Source organism: Artibeus jamaicensis, unplaced genomic scaffold, assembly GCF_021234435.1.
Source record: "Artibeus jamaicensis isolate MK-2021 breed Jamaican fruit bat unplaced genomic scaffold, CSHL_Jam_final contig_2170, whole genome shotgun sequence".
NCBI classification, from domain to species: Eukaryota; Metazoa; Chordata; class Mammalia; order Chiroptera; family Phyllostomidae; genus Artibeus; species Artibeus jamaicensis.
Window position 1 is genome coordinate 2665001 of NW_026521445.1, and position 14285 is coordinate 2679285.

Sequence of the window (14285 nt, forward strand, 5' to 3'; positions counted from 1 at the left end):
CAGTGGGCACCAAACACGACGCGTAGAGGGGCGTGCAGAGAAACGAGCGCGTTTGGGCTGCTCCATGACAGAAATAAGAACTCGCACATATGGGGGTGGGGAGGGGAGGGGGGGCGAGAAAGCACCCACCCCTAGTAAACTAATCTCAGCTAATGTAATGTTTAGCAAGATCCTTGGATAATGATACCATGCGTGTCATTATCATCATCAAAATCTAATCTATGTTTTAAAAAGTTACAGATGATTAACACAACATCAAGTTGAGGCAGACAATTACTTCAGACCCACACTCAGGCGCACGCAGAGGCCGCGCACAGAACCAGGAGGTCCCCACATTCTGTAGAATGAGGGAGGCTGCAGCTGTAGGGCCGGCAGCTTTCATATCCTCATTTGAATAATGTGTCCTGAATCTGTCACTTTATTCATTCTCCTTATGCTCAGTGTACTCTACATCAACAACAAATTAAGTTGTAAATAAGAGACAATCATCACTTTTGTTTTTAAGCAGCTACTGCATAGAGAATTTCAATGTACGCTGCCTTTCGGCAGGGGGGTAGAGAGGTGCTAGAGTTTGCTTTGAGGAGCACAAATATGGGGAAAGTAACAGAAATAAAAACAGAAAACAGTTGACTGTTGCTGAGAGGAGGGGGGAAAAAACCACCCTCGGAAGCACATCCATTCAGTACCAGCTGAAACTTCTTCCAAGAAGTTACTAAGACATAGAAAGGAAGAGGCTAAGTTTCCCCGACTACCATGGAAACCATGTGACTTATTAATACCAGTCCTGTGGTCTTAATACGCAGGGGGCGGCTTTGCTTGGCCCAGCTTTCACCAGAGGGACAACTGCATGCAATCAACACAACACAGGTGTACCAAACGAACTGACCCCCCCATCTCCATTTGAACTCCCAAGAGTTCAAGTCACGATGACATGCACAGAAACTGAGAAATAAATTAATAATACAAAACGTCCCTACCTTTACATCGGAGAAATAGGTCTTCAGCATATTGGAGCTGGGATAACGAGTATAAAAGAACATGAGCTTTGCTTTTTTCAAGTGATTGGGCGACAATCCTTCCTGCATGTAGGATGCAATTGGTTAAGGACAACATAGCTTTAGACACAGAACCAACCGCCTCCCCTCCACCGGGGGTCCGGAGGCCCACCAAGCAGCTGTGGGAATTCGGGAAGGTAAGTGGCACGGCCCACAGAATGCATCCCTGACCTGCTACCGCTTGCTTGAAATGCCCACTGCCGGGCAGAAACTTGTCAGGTGCCGCGGTGAGGGTGCAAAATTTAGTTGCTGAATCTTGACTACTTTGTGGAGAGGATGGCGAAGCAGCCCCCCCCCCGCCCCATCTGAGGTCCTTACGCTATCTATACATTCACTTGTTGCTAAGGAGACAAATGCACCCAATATATGCTACCCAACTCTTATCATGACAGATTTTTCCTCTTCACAATTACAGTTCTGTTTATTTTTCTCCCCACGCTCTGCAGCTTACATCAAATTATTATACTAATGTACATGAAAACACCAAATGCATTATTTTGAAAACTGTCAGGCAAGCCCCGCATTTTACCTGTTAGTGCTAATGTAAATGGAGCGTCTTGACTCACTTTCTTCCTATCTTCTTAGTACATCCTTTTAATTGTTTCCCTTTAAATAACAGCTAAATTTGGGGAGGGGCAGTCTTGGGGCAGGGATGTCGCTTTTGTCAAAGCAAAGATCCAAAACCAAGCACAATTTGCCTTTCCTGGATTCGTAGTTAACCGCGTGGAGAGCAGCGCGGTGGTTGGGGTGAACAAATCAATAACTGTGGGTTAGCAGATCAATAAATGGCCACTTACCCCAAATAAGAAGGCCTATTTATCTGGAAACATCATTACCTTTTAGATCTGTAAACAGCAGCAACTAAACCAGTTCCCGAGAGAATGTGAGGCTAACCATGACAATCCAGGCTTCCTGATTCCCCCCCAGATTCTTGGCACTCCTCGGCAGACTCGGAGCTGGGATGGCTCTGGTCACATCTGTGCCGCAGCCTGGCCCTGCCATTTCCTCAGCAAATTAATGGCTTTATAATTTATCAGAAATGAAGATGCACGTGGAGAAAATCAATGTGGTCCCCCACAAGGTCAATTAAGGGTCCTTCCTAGAAGCTTCTCTAAGGATTTTCTCTTAAAAGAGAGTCTGGGAAAAATTAGGGAAAAAAATAAGGTAAAGAAAAAGAAAAATGTGCGTGTGCACATGCGTACTTCACTACCCGACAAAAATTTCACGCTGTATGAAAAAAAGGTCAGATAAACGCAGATACTTAGGAAAGAGAGAGGTTTCCAAATGATTCCATCAAGCACAGAGCGAACCATCTTTAAGAACCGAGGGAAACCAGGAAGTTACTACAGAGGCACCATCAAATTAATATTGATAAGCTCTTGACGGCTTCTAACAGGGTGTTTAACCAAATATTCTGCTGAGAAGATGATTAGCATTCCCTTTAATATCATGCAAATTTGTGAATGATCACCTTGGTGTGTAAAAAAAAAAAAAAAGAGTTAAGTACTGGGCTTTTAAAATTTTTTTCCTCCAGCGAAAATAAACGCTGGAGCAAGAAATTTTGATTTTATATCTGCAAACCAAAGCAGCTTAACTGAACTTGTGTTTTTGTTTGAGATCCTTAATGATTACAAAGACGATAATTTATGACTGACATACTTTTTGTGCCAAGGGAAGAGCTGAAAGGCCCTCCAGTAACCTCCATTAGACAGATAGAGAAGACTAAAGGAACACAGCACCCTTCAGGACCATCTGTCCAAATGGGTAAGTGAAATAATAGTTGCAAGCTGTCTCCTATTGCCTCGTGGTAAGAGTTTTAGGTATGTCCAAACTTCCACAAACATTCTCAGATCTGGGTTCTAATCTTTTTTTTTTTTTCCCAGACGGCTACATGAAAACAACCTGGAACGTTTAACTATCAGTAGGAAAAACTCCTAAATCTTTTAACATTTGGTCTCATACAAAAGGAATTCTTTCGCTGTGGTTCTCAGACAATTAAAAGAGCCACTGACACTTCCTGAAGCTTCCCATATATTTACGTTTTGCTAAGACAGTTTAGTTCTTTTTTACTGAAAAGACAAGGCAAACTATCCATCTTATTTTGTTGGGGATGCAGCGGCTTTTTATTTCATCAAAAATCCTTCTGATTTGATTTCTCAAGTCTGTTTTTGCTCTGAAACGTTTCCTGTTGGTAATACTTGGAATCGATCAGTTGAAATGGAACACAGGCTAAATCTTTCTCTCCCGCTCATCGTGTAATTGAGATAAAATTCCCATAAAATATATGTTTCTAATAAACTATTAAAAATAGCTAATGAAACATTTAAAAGCCAACAGTTTGATAATCCTTTTTTTGCCTCCTCAAAATAAATCTGAACTGACCAATTGGTTAATTTCCCTTTTAAGTGCTTGTGCTGAAAAGCAACTGTTCTTCCAAGAAAGCACTAGCTGTTTCCAGGATACTTACACACGCACAATGACTCATGATGGAATAGATTCAGTAAACATACAGCTGTACTGAACACGAGCTAAGCCCCATTCAAGGCCAGGAAAGAAAATGAGCACAAATAAATATTAAGGAGGTAAAGGGGGGGTGGGGGGAGGGGGGATGGAACGCAAACAAGATCTGTCCAGGCAGCTCATGTGGCTTCGCCTCAATTCTCTTAGCCATAGCTTTGTGAAGACAGATGACATTCAATTCTATGTGTGATGCAAAATAGACAATAACTGCTGAAACTTGAGACAGCTGCCAGGTGTAAAAAAAGAAAAAAGAAAAAAGGGGGGAAAAAGAAAAGATGATAAATCCATAAATTAATGAAAGACATCTGCTCGGGAATATAAAAGATCAGAGAAGTAGAGGGCTACAGCTGAACCTAAAGCGGTGTTCAAACAACCCGAGAATCTGCGTGTCGTCTGTTTACCAAGCACAATGTAACCTCACCTTACACGCAGCAGCGGGAGGAGCAGCAGAGGCAGCAAAAAGGCAAATGGGAGAATAATCGGCTGTGAAGGCAGGAGGAAGAAAAGTCTCTTTTCCCAGTTGAGCTCTGAATTGTGGCTAGAGATTTTACGAGCTGCATTTCCAACCAAGAGCATGGGGACGGCTGACTTACACTTTCTAAGCCACTTGGAGACCCAAAGAATTGTCGCTTTTCCTCCTTTTTGCTCTGATTTGGTATGTTTCTCAGAGGCTTGCCCCCTGGGAAACCTTAAACGGGGAGAAGGGATCTAAATTGTCTCCTTGCATGAAAATGACAGAGGAAGTAATTGCTGCTCTGCTAAGAAGTTCAACATAACCTGGGGGATGAATATTTTTTGATTTACTTCATAAGGGTAGGAACCCAGAGGTCCCTCAGTCTTTAATATACATGTCTCTCTAGACCTACTATAACTAATATGAACCCACAAGGCTTCTTAAAAATGTGAATGATCAACTTCTATGGATTATTTTGCATTTTAGAAATTCATTTTTAACCCACGTTTTCCAGTGGGTTTTAGTTTCAAATTACTAGGTTCCTTTCTTAAGTTCTTCAGGTATTGTTAACCTTCTCCCTAAAAGCCCAGGGAGGGAAGCTGGCCGCCACAGAGAGGAAGCTGTTTCGTCACCTGCACTTCTTAACGGCTTATAATCCTGGCCTTGTGCTTTAATTGGGCGCATGCAAATGCGTGAGGCCTAAACAAGGCTATTTTTCTTGAGATGCAAAGAGGACCAGTGACAAGGAACATCACGAAGAAAAACAATTGGCTGGCTGTTTCTTCTGGGATTTGAATACAACTTAATATTTGATTAAATAGATTCATTTGCAAAGATACTGAACACACTTTTTATATCCAAGACATGAGCAGGTGCACTGACATTCTGTTTGCCGTGCACACACTCACCATTTCCTTTCCGTTAGTGGGAAACCTAGGAGGTGTGTTTTATTACATGGAACATAGACGCTCAAGGTGCTGAACCTAAACAGGTGTATGGGATAAGCTGGTGTTCTCAGTAGTTCTTGCCTTGGCTACTTTGTTCAGAGAAGCAGATGCTGTCCTTTGGAGTGGGAAAGAATTGTTCCTTCAGAAGTAAATTATTCATTACAACTTGGAAAGCCATGAACTAAAAATAAGAACATAATAACGACGATTATCGTGGTACCATTTCATCTCTTTTCTACTGATCCTTTCTAGGAGTAATGGTACAGCAGGTTCACATATGGGCTTATATACCTAAAACTCAAGTAAGACACCACTCACTGTGATTCCCCGATTTCTTTAAACTCTAAAGAAATCCTAAGTGCTTGAGGATTTTCCCTGCACACCATCGGGTAAGTCCAGGGAAGAACTCAGGGCCGTACAAGGATGGAGAGGCAACCATTTTCCCCACAAACACTCAGATCCGCCCTCACCGGCTTCAGAATTATGCGGGACTATAGAAAGTGTTGCTTGCCTATCTTCCTCCTAGGAAATAATACATCAGTGAGATAAATGATTAAAAGTGTGATGTGGTAGAGGGAAAAGAGAAACAGAGGAAAGGAGTCTAGAAGGTGGAAAATGTAATCATCAATGGCAGCAAGAAGCCCGGGTTATTTAGCTCCATGAAAGAAACATCTCCAGGTACAAGCAACTAACATTTTCTAGGAACACAGGTGCTTCCAAAGGACCAGTGTTTAGTAGAATCTTATGTCGGGAGGAGAGAGAAGTTACTCATCTCAAGGAGAAGCAACTACACTCTCTTTAAAGCCTCTGATGTGCGTAGCCATAAAAGGACCTGCTGTCAATTCAAATCCTTAAAATTCCTCAGGGGATTTAGACAGGGTGAGACAATGAGCATTGCCAACACTTAAAACAATCAAAGCAACTTTTATCCTAGATGACCCAACTTACTTCAACACGCACACACCTAGACAGGCAATTATAATCAACAGGCTACCACAGAAACAGGAATTGGCATGCTGAGTTAAAGACTTTAACGTGGACTTCGAAGACTTTGAAACTTGGCTTCAAACATTCACCAAATAGGCATGTCCTTTTCTCGTGTGTGTGTGTGAGAGAGAGAGAGACAGACAGACAGACAGAAAGAGAACACCTGCCATCACTGCTCTTGGCTTCAAAATGAAGTCAAAGATCCCTGAGATTTGGGGTCTAGCTTTGAACAAGTGTCAGCTGTGAGTGTCAGAAGATGCTCTTCTTGCAAAGGGTAAAAAACATTCAAGCTATTGCGTCTTCTACTTGGCCTTTCTCATCACCAACAGCTTTATTCCGGTCATTCTGACCGACGTTTACTGCCTGCTCAGAATGGGTACGGAAGGCACGGTACTTGGCGCAGTTTTGATTTATGACAGGTGACTTAACTCTTAGGTCTTTGAAAGACAGGAGTTACGTCCGAAGCCAACCCAAACCTCAGTTTCCAATTTTATAGCTAGGTCCTCGACATCTTGCTCCTGCTTTCTCTCACGCCATAGAAAGAGACCTGTTTAACTGCCCAAGCGAATCGTGTAAGGTCAAGGTAAGGTAAATGTGTACCAGCAACCTTTACCAGGACCCTAAGATTTGGCTGGGAGGATGACCTTCACCACCTAGGAGAGCACATTTCCACCAGAGCTGAGCCTTCACACCAACATGGCGGCCTCTGGAGTGGGTTTAGACACTAAAATGCCAATTTCTAGTCATCCAGACGATTGCTTAAAACCCTCAATTTAGCAACAGCCAACTTAATTGCTAAATTTTATATCCATCTGGCAATTTATTATAAAAGGAACATGCCACACTACCTGCCCCCAAATGCTACTAGTCTACTACCCCAGAACACCAATGACCACAAGATTTTTAAGAATTTACTGCAAGGACCAATTTACAGAGAGAAAAAAAAAAAGAAATCATCAGTTAAAAATAATAGCCAGAGTTCAAGACAGGTCTAATAAAAAATATAACTGGCATCTCTACATCAAAGTCAGGTTCAAAATATAAAGGAGTCATAAAAAGAGCCATTTTAAGTCGAATACAGCTGAGTTTTATATTTAATTGTGCTCTCTCGCTTTCCAAAATAATTTGCTTTGTGTATGTTAGGACAAAAGATTTCTGTGTATGGCTGAACAGAGGTTAATCATGCATGGAAGACAGCTGCGCCGGCACCAAAGAACAGACCTTGGGCAAGTGAGAGAGAGACCGATGCCGTCGGAATAAATCAGTACCTGTGTATTTCCTTTAAAAAAAAAAAAGAGCATCTCACTTTGAGATTAAAGCGGGAATCCAAGTGCCCTCCCACACTGACGTCCCTCCCACCAGAACACAACTCTTCCTGAGAGTGAACCGGGCCTTCTCTGCAGAGCCCAGGGGCCTGAACACGACTTGGTGGGAGAATTCTCAGGGCACCTCAGGGATCTGAAGCACACTTTTCTCTTCTCTCCATTATAAAACTTACCACTTCTTAAAATGTATATACATCTGATAGAATTCAATATCACGATGAGATGTTCTTTCCATCTCTGATTCTACGCTTGAAAAAAATGGGGGTAGGAAGATAATACAGGACGGACAGCAGGAAGAACCCTGCTGAAAAGGCACCTATGAAATGCCAGCTCTTTGGGGTGATTCACATCTTTTGAAAGTTGCAAAGATGTTGGTTTAGTGGGAAGGTTTTGGGTCAACAGAAGTGCCACAGACATGTTGATAAGAGCTTATTACTTTGAATAATAGGAAACACTGCATTCTTAAGAAGATACTAATCTACCTTACTCTACACACACGTGTAAACCTGACCCTCTGGGAAGCCCATTTTGTTTGGTTTCCCTTGAGCAGGGGGAAGAAAAAGGATATTGCACTTCCCGAGTAAGGTGAGATTTCGGACATGTCTTGAAGATCGCCGCACTCGGACTTGATGAGCGACAAGGAGAGCCCTTCCGCGGTGCTGGGTGGGTGTGCTGGTGAACAAGGGTGGTGGCTCAGGTGGTGGGACGACATCTTGGTCCTCAGACTCGTGGTCTCCCTGGTTAAGTCTAAGGATTCAGGAGACGCTCTGTCTTTCCCCGAGAAGGAGCCAGAGGGAGCACCTAATGGACTCTGAAATGGGTAGGCCATCAAGGGAAGGGGGAAGGGGTGGCGGAAGGTGGACGTGGTGAAGCCCGCAGTGGCAGAGAGAGGTGACTGGTGCAGGGGCTGGTGGTGGCCGCCAGGGGGGCCGCCGGCGGCAGACTGGTCGGATGAGTTTTTGCGGACAACCAGGGGCAGTGCTTCTGTCTGGTCTGTGGAACTGGGCATCTGCACATTGCCGAAGGTGTCCAGGGGGTTCGGAATGATGACGTCGCCAAAGCACTGCAGGCGCTGGTTGGCGGTGTGGAAATTGTGGTTTTCCCCATTGACTGCGAATCTGGCCTGGGGGATCTGGAGAGGGGGGAAGACCTGAGGAACCTGGCGGGAGGGTTTGGCCGAAAAGACTTTGACCACAGTGTCCACGACCTGCGACATGGCAGAGTTCAGTTCCTGTTTCAAGGTCTCGGCCAAATGTTTGCCTTCTGGCTGTAAGGAGTTTGGCCCGTGGTCTCTCTCTTTGTTGCTGCCTTCTCGCTTGGGCTTGTTCTCAGCCATCTCCTGCTCCCTGATCAGGGCTCGGGCTCGGTCGATGAACTGCCCCGGGTCTAGCTCGCACATCTCATTATCTGACCTCCCTACAGAGTCCTGGGCCCTGGCCTCCAGAATCTCCGAGCGCATGCTGTCTTCAGACAGGTTACCATCTTCATCATTTTCAGAATCAGTGCTGTCATAGATTTGGTAGAACTTTTCCTGCAGCTGGCGCAGCTGTTTCTGCATGTCCTCCAGCTGCTGTTTCAGCTGTCGGCGCTCCTCTCGCTTCTGTTCTTTTCGGGCTGAAACCAGCTGCTGGAAACTCTGTTGCTGCTGCTGGGGCAGCTTTTGCTTGCGTTTGTTTTCTCTGTAACTTTCTCGGGGACTCACAGACTGCGGGGCCATCTCTCTTTCATTTTCATTGCCCCTTAACGCCACACTGGGGGAATGGCTCATACCCCGAATTATATTCTCAACCCGGGCGCGCTTTGCTCTCAGGTGCTCATCACATAAGCGATCCATATCAAACTGGCTCATAGTAGGCCTGCCAAAAGGGGAAAGACACTCTGGGGGGCTGTCTCTTGAAGAGTTGCTGCATATATCCTCCTGATGTACTTCGGAGCCTGTACTAGAGAGACCGCTGGCTTGGAAACTGGGCTCCGTGCCACCGTTTTTGTTCATGTTATTTTTCAACAGCTGGGAAATGATGGTTGCTCCTGGAAAAGGCATCATGGCATCTTCATACGAGTTCGCCCTCTTCAGCAGCTTGCGGAGTACATTTGACTTTTCCCCATCTGCATGCTGCACCACCGAGTACTCAACATCCTGCTCGGAGCCTTGGGGATTCATGGTACTAAACAACGTTGCTCTTGCCTTAGCAAAAAATGCAGATGCTGTCCCTACCGTCCTTTTCACTCCAATGTCAACTCTTCTCCTCTTGGTTTGCCGGCTTAAGAGGGCTGTGCTGTCATGGTCAGGCATCACTGGACAGTTATTGTGCCATCTTCAAAAGCTCGTCAGCTGGGCACAGCTCAAGAATCCCGGGACCCTGGCCAACAGAACAAAAGGACTGATGAATCATTTTCTTTAAATTTCTCCAAATTTCCTGACCTCAATCCTGAATCAAATGCAAAATGCATAGGCTCTGGGATTTATGGCACATTACAATTATTGCAATTTATTATGCACTCCGCTCGAAATGAAACATTTTTAAATATTTCTGCTCCACTGGTTTAAGATGGATTAAGATTAAAAAAAAAAAAGCAAAAACTGCTTAAGCACCAGTAATATGATTCTCTTTCACAAATGCCTAAAATGATACTGTTTATCTTCAGAAGAAATGGTAGATTATAAGTACACAGCCTCTGACAACCAATTGATTAAATTTTGGGCATTGAGATGGACATTATGAAAGATGAAAGTGGGCTATACTTAAGAAATAAGGTTACATTTTCAGGCTGTGTGAAATTTGGATGCAAAATTCCATTTCTGCATTAGAATTGTGGTTTCAAGGCTATGAAAGGGAAATGACTCTAAAATAAATGCAAATATTTAAAACACACAACTTTTATTACTGAAATTTAAAATACTTTTGTCATATGTGAAATCCCATCAGCATCTTTCTCGCAGAAATGGTCAGCTTAACATTGAAATAAATGCAAAAATACTCATGTTGCAAATACTGCTTATTTAATATAGATATGCATTTGTATTATAAAATCACTTTTGAAGATGGTATCTGTTAGGTTTTTTCATGTAAGTATGAGAATATTTGTAAATTTTTATGATGTCTTTCTGAGGACACAAAATGATCGTGAAGTTGAACTCTCTGCAAAAGAACAGTATTGTTACATTTTAGAAATTAATAAATTGAGTTAGACAAGAATAAATACACCTTCAGGACTAGTTTTCTTCTGTGAAAAACTTGCCAAAATAATACTGCACGTGCTTCAAGAAGCTCCCTAACACATGCCACTTGTGAATCTTATTTCATATGCTAGATTTAAGGAACAAACAGAAAAACAGAGAAAAAAAGATGTGGAAAGAAGAAAGAAAATAACACCACTCCAACACACAAAGGAAGTACCTTCTCTGCCCATGAACTTCCACTGTTTCTTAGAAACACAATATAAAAAGCGATCACCCTTCCTTGCGTTTTATACAAAGCCCTTGACATATTGTGTGAGTTATTAAGTGGTGTTGCTAACCCCAAATTTGGCATTAAACATAAGATGTCACATCTTTTTTTTTTTTTTTGCTCACAATTAACATCTTGGGAAGAAAATGAGAATATTTCTTGCACCCGGGGTTTATCTAATATTAAACTTCACGTTTGCTTAACGGAGCACATCTTCACAATAACAGTGTGTGTTGCCAAAGGCAGCGTGCAGAGCGCCTGGAACAGCTCCCATCCCTTTCGGTTCACCTGTAAAAACATCTACGTGCTCCCTAGGACTGCATCTGTGGCTAGTTTTAAAGAATGACTATCCATGCAAACAAGCATAATTTCAGCATGAAATAACCTGGAAAAATCAAGGAAATGCTCAGTGCTTAGATGGCAGCGTGTATATATATATTCTTTTAAGTGAGAAAGATTTCATCATGCAGTCCTTGCTCCTGCCTTCTGTAGGAAGATACATTTTACGAGAGCCTGGTTTAGAGGATCACGAAAGCAGGATGAGGCCTCTTTAAATATATTTTTTGTACGCTAGAGAATAAAGTACTTTTTACACGCCTCAGGACAAAATGTCCTGAAGGTAAAATGGGAACAGAGCTTCATAACTTCAATATTGGGTTCCGAATCGAGTTTGGAAAAATCGCGATCCCTCACACGTGAATAATAAAATTGGTTTCAGGAATCCAAAACTGCAATGACAAACCGTTCACTAACATATTAGATCTGATAAATCAGGTATAGCTGTCAGGTGAGAGGGGAAAAAAAGGAAGGCCTGAGACACACAAGTAAAAAGAGGAATTATTTCAAAGCTCAGAAAGACTTACATATCAAGGGAGAGTCTTTTTTTCGCACACATATCAGCTTTCCCAAAACAGAGTTCACTGCCGTTATTTTAAATGTTTACTTGTTCTGTTTGTGTACCAATCTTTTTCCCTTTAATGTCACCTGAAGATCACACGGCTCTCCAATGAAAACACTCAGCAAAGTTTCTGCAGTGTTTTTCTCCCTCTGTTCACCCTCACGCCCAAACTGGAGGTTCCTCCTCCCCACCCTCACCCTGGGAAGAGCACCTCTGCCACAGAGGATCTCAGCCACGACAGGCTGTGCAAGACACACGCACAAGGTCATCCCCAGGAATCCTTCCTTCGCGACTGCCATCTACCTCTGCGTCAACTGCACTTCCTCTCCCCTGGCCTAGGTACCAACAGCTGCATCCCTTGCTTCATGCCGGGGGCCAAGAGGAGGGTGGTGCTCTTCCTAAGGTGGAGAGAAACGCTCCTCTCCCCTTTCAGGGCTTGTTGGGTCTTTTCAAAAACACAATCTCCTGTAACTTCCTCCAGAGTCACCAAACCACTCTGGTTTCTGCAATTCTCTTTCAACCAGTCAGCGTTTTTAGATTAAATAATGACCAGTTTCTGTTGTGGGCTAAGCGAATTGAATTACTTTTAGGTCTTGTTGTAAGATGTCCAGCTGAGACATAATAAATAGGATGAAACAAATGGGGAAAATTATATAATCCAGCGCGACAAGGCATTATATTAATAGGCGTGAAGAAATATATCTCTCCATATAGCTTAGACCTAAACTTCAGAAATAAAAGTATTAGTGCACATTGGGCTTATAACCCAGGGAGACTCCAGACAAGATCAAGTAATTATAACTGGTTTCCAGTATATTAGCATAATGTTTCATAAACAAGATATATGTGTAAATACACTTACCACAGAAGAAAACACACTGTTAAATGAGTATAATGCAAATTGAATAGCTTGAAAACAGTCTCAGGCCCTACTGTGACTTCTCAATTCAGAATTCAGAGAAGGCTATGCCATGACTTCACAACTGATACTATCCTGTGCATTAGGGTTTTTCAAACTCCTTTATTTCTCAACATGTGTACTAAGCCAGCATGTTTCAGCTACAATCATTATTGATTTCTCTGTGTGTTCGGTGCCGTGGAGTTGGCGCGACCCCATGAAGGAGTGATGTCCCGGACGCCAGGTCCTGGACAGCCCTGCTCGGCTCCTGTAGACTTGTGCCCACGGGCTCCTTGATGGAGCCAATCTATCTCATGTTTGGTCTTCTCTCTTCCCACTGCCTACTCTTTCCCCAGCATTCCTGTCCTCTTGTCTTTTCATTTTAACAATAATTTTGAGTTTAACCAAGCAACACGAAACCTCTTAATCAACGGGATGAACATCAATTATCAGCAAGTATGCAGAAAAATACTGATGTTGAATTTCAATCCAAATGTGTTATTGATCAAATATGCATATTCTACCCTTGTAAACTCCTCTTCCCTTAATGTGAAAATCTGTAGAGAATAATGTCACCATGAAATATTTTTCTTGCACCATGTGGCATCTAACGACACAAACGTTCTAATAATTCCTACTCGAGGGATATCTCAGCAGAGTAGACTCCTCCCCGCAAAAATATAAGAACAAACATCCAGGTATAATCATGTCAGATTTTAACTACTGCAAAAGATGCTTAATTAAAATTGGAATTATCTGACCTTCTATTTCACCGAATCCTAAGGAAGCTGACGACTTCGTGTTAGCAGAAAAGAATTTTCAGTGGAGACTTTTGAAGGCACACTCCAGTGTGAAGCAGAAGGCGGTCGAGGGCTCTCACTTTACTAAAGAACTTATCTGGGGGAGGGCAGCGCAACTTTTATGCATCTCTGTGGAGTCCAGATTCTGGACAAAGAAGTGTTTCATTACGGTAATTATCCAGATAGTTCAGACAAACCTTTTATGAGACAGAGGAAGTGTAAGGCTGGCACAGTTTCCTGGTTGGATTATTGAGATTATCTGTCTTTGTTGATAAAATTATTGGAAGAAATTGCTCAAGCTTACCCTTTACTTCTTTTAGAAAACAGCCTTTGAGTAAGCCTCTCATCTGCTCAGATCAAGCTGGTTATGAAATTTCCAATGCAACATCATTAATCAACCAATCTGGAAATCAGTAATTTAAGGGGAAAAAAATTCCATGATTTGATTGAGATAACTGCCCCTCACCCACCCACTCAAACCACTAAGCTGTCCCCTTCACTGTATTCAAGAGTTCATTTCTGCCAATTAGCAACTTTTCCTTCGGAAGTGTTTCTGCCTCCTATCAGGGTGAGAAAACCTTTGATGTTTATTTTGAAGAATTCACTGGACATTGGGTTCATATTTAAATTAACTAAGATTGTATTGTCAAAATCTTACACTGGATGTCAAAATTTACTATCATAATAGACTTCTCAGATCATCGCCATTTCATTAAAAAACTCTCCATCCTATCAAAAAGGTCATACATTTTTCACCAGCAAAATAAACACAGCACATTTTCTGATGCATGCCTCATTACCCATTTCTACTTATTTAAAAAGTCAGAATTCACCAAATTAGCAAATCATAGTGAGAAATAATCTCAAGGAAAAAAAACACATTTTTTTTCCTGTTTCTCAAAATTTCACATAGTCTAAATGTCCCCCGAAGCTTCCAAAGACACTAGGCAAC

General features: G+C 42.5%; 1 protein-coding gene across 6 annotated transcripts in view; it reads right to left on the reverse strand.

Annotated features, from left to right (window-relative positions):
* PROX1 (prospero homeobox 1) overlaps positions 1 to 14285 on the reverse strand; it is a 50830-nt gene that overhangs the window by 33247 nt on the left and 3298 nt on the right. For 5 of the 6 annotated variants that reach the window (XM_053658697.1, XM_053658673.1, XM_053658682.1 and 2 more), the window contains exons 2-3: positions 7855 to 9648; positions 978 to 1083 (exon numbers count right to left, since the gene is read on the reverse strand). In XM_053658697.1, the coding sequence (XP_053514672.1) occupies positions 978 to 1083; positions 7855 to 9581 (1833 nt within the window). In that variant the 5' untranslated portion in view covers positions 9582 to 9648. Of the gene's footprint in view, positions 1 to 977; positions 1084 to 7854; positions 9649 to 13637; positions 13737 to 14285 lie in introns of all 6 variants that reach the window. The other variant, XM_053658687.1, reaches the window with a different exon arrangement.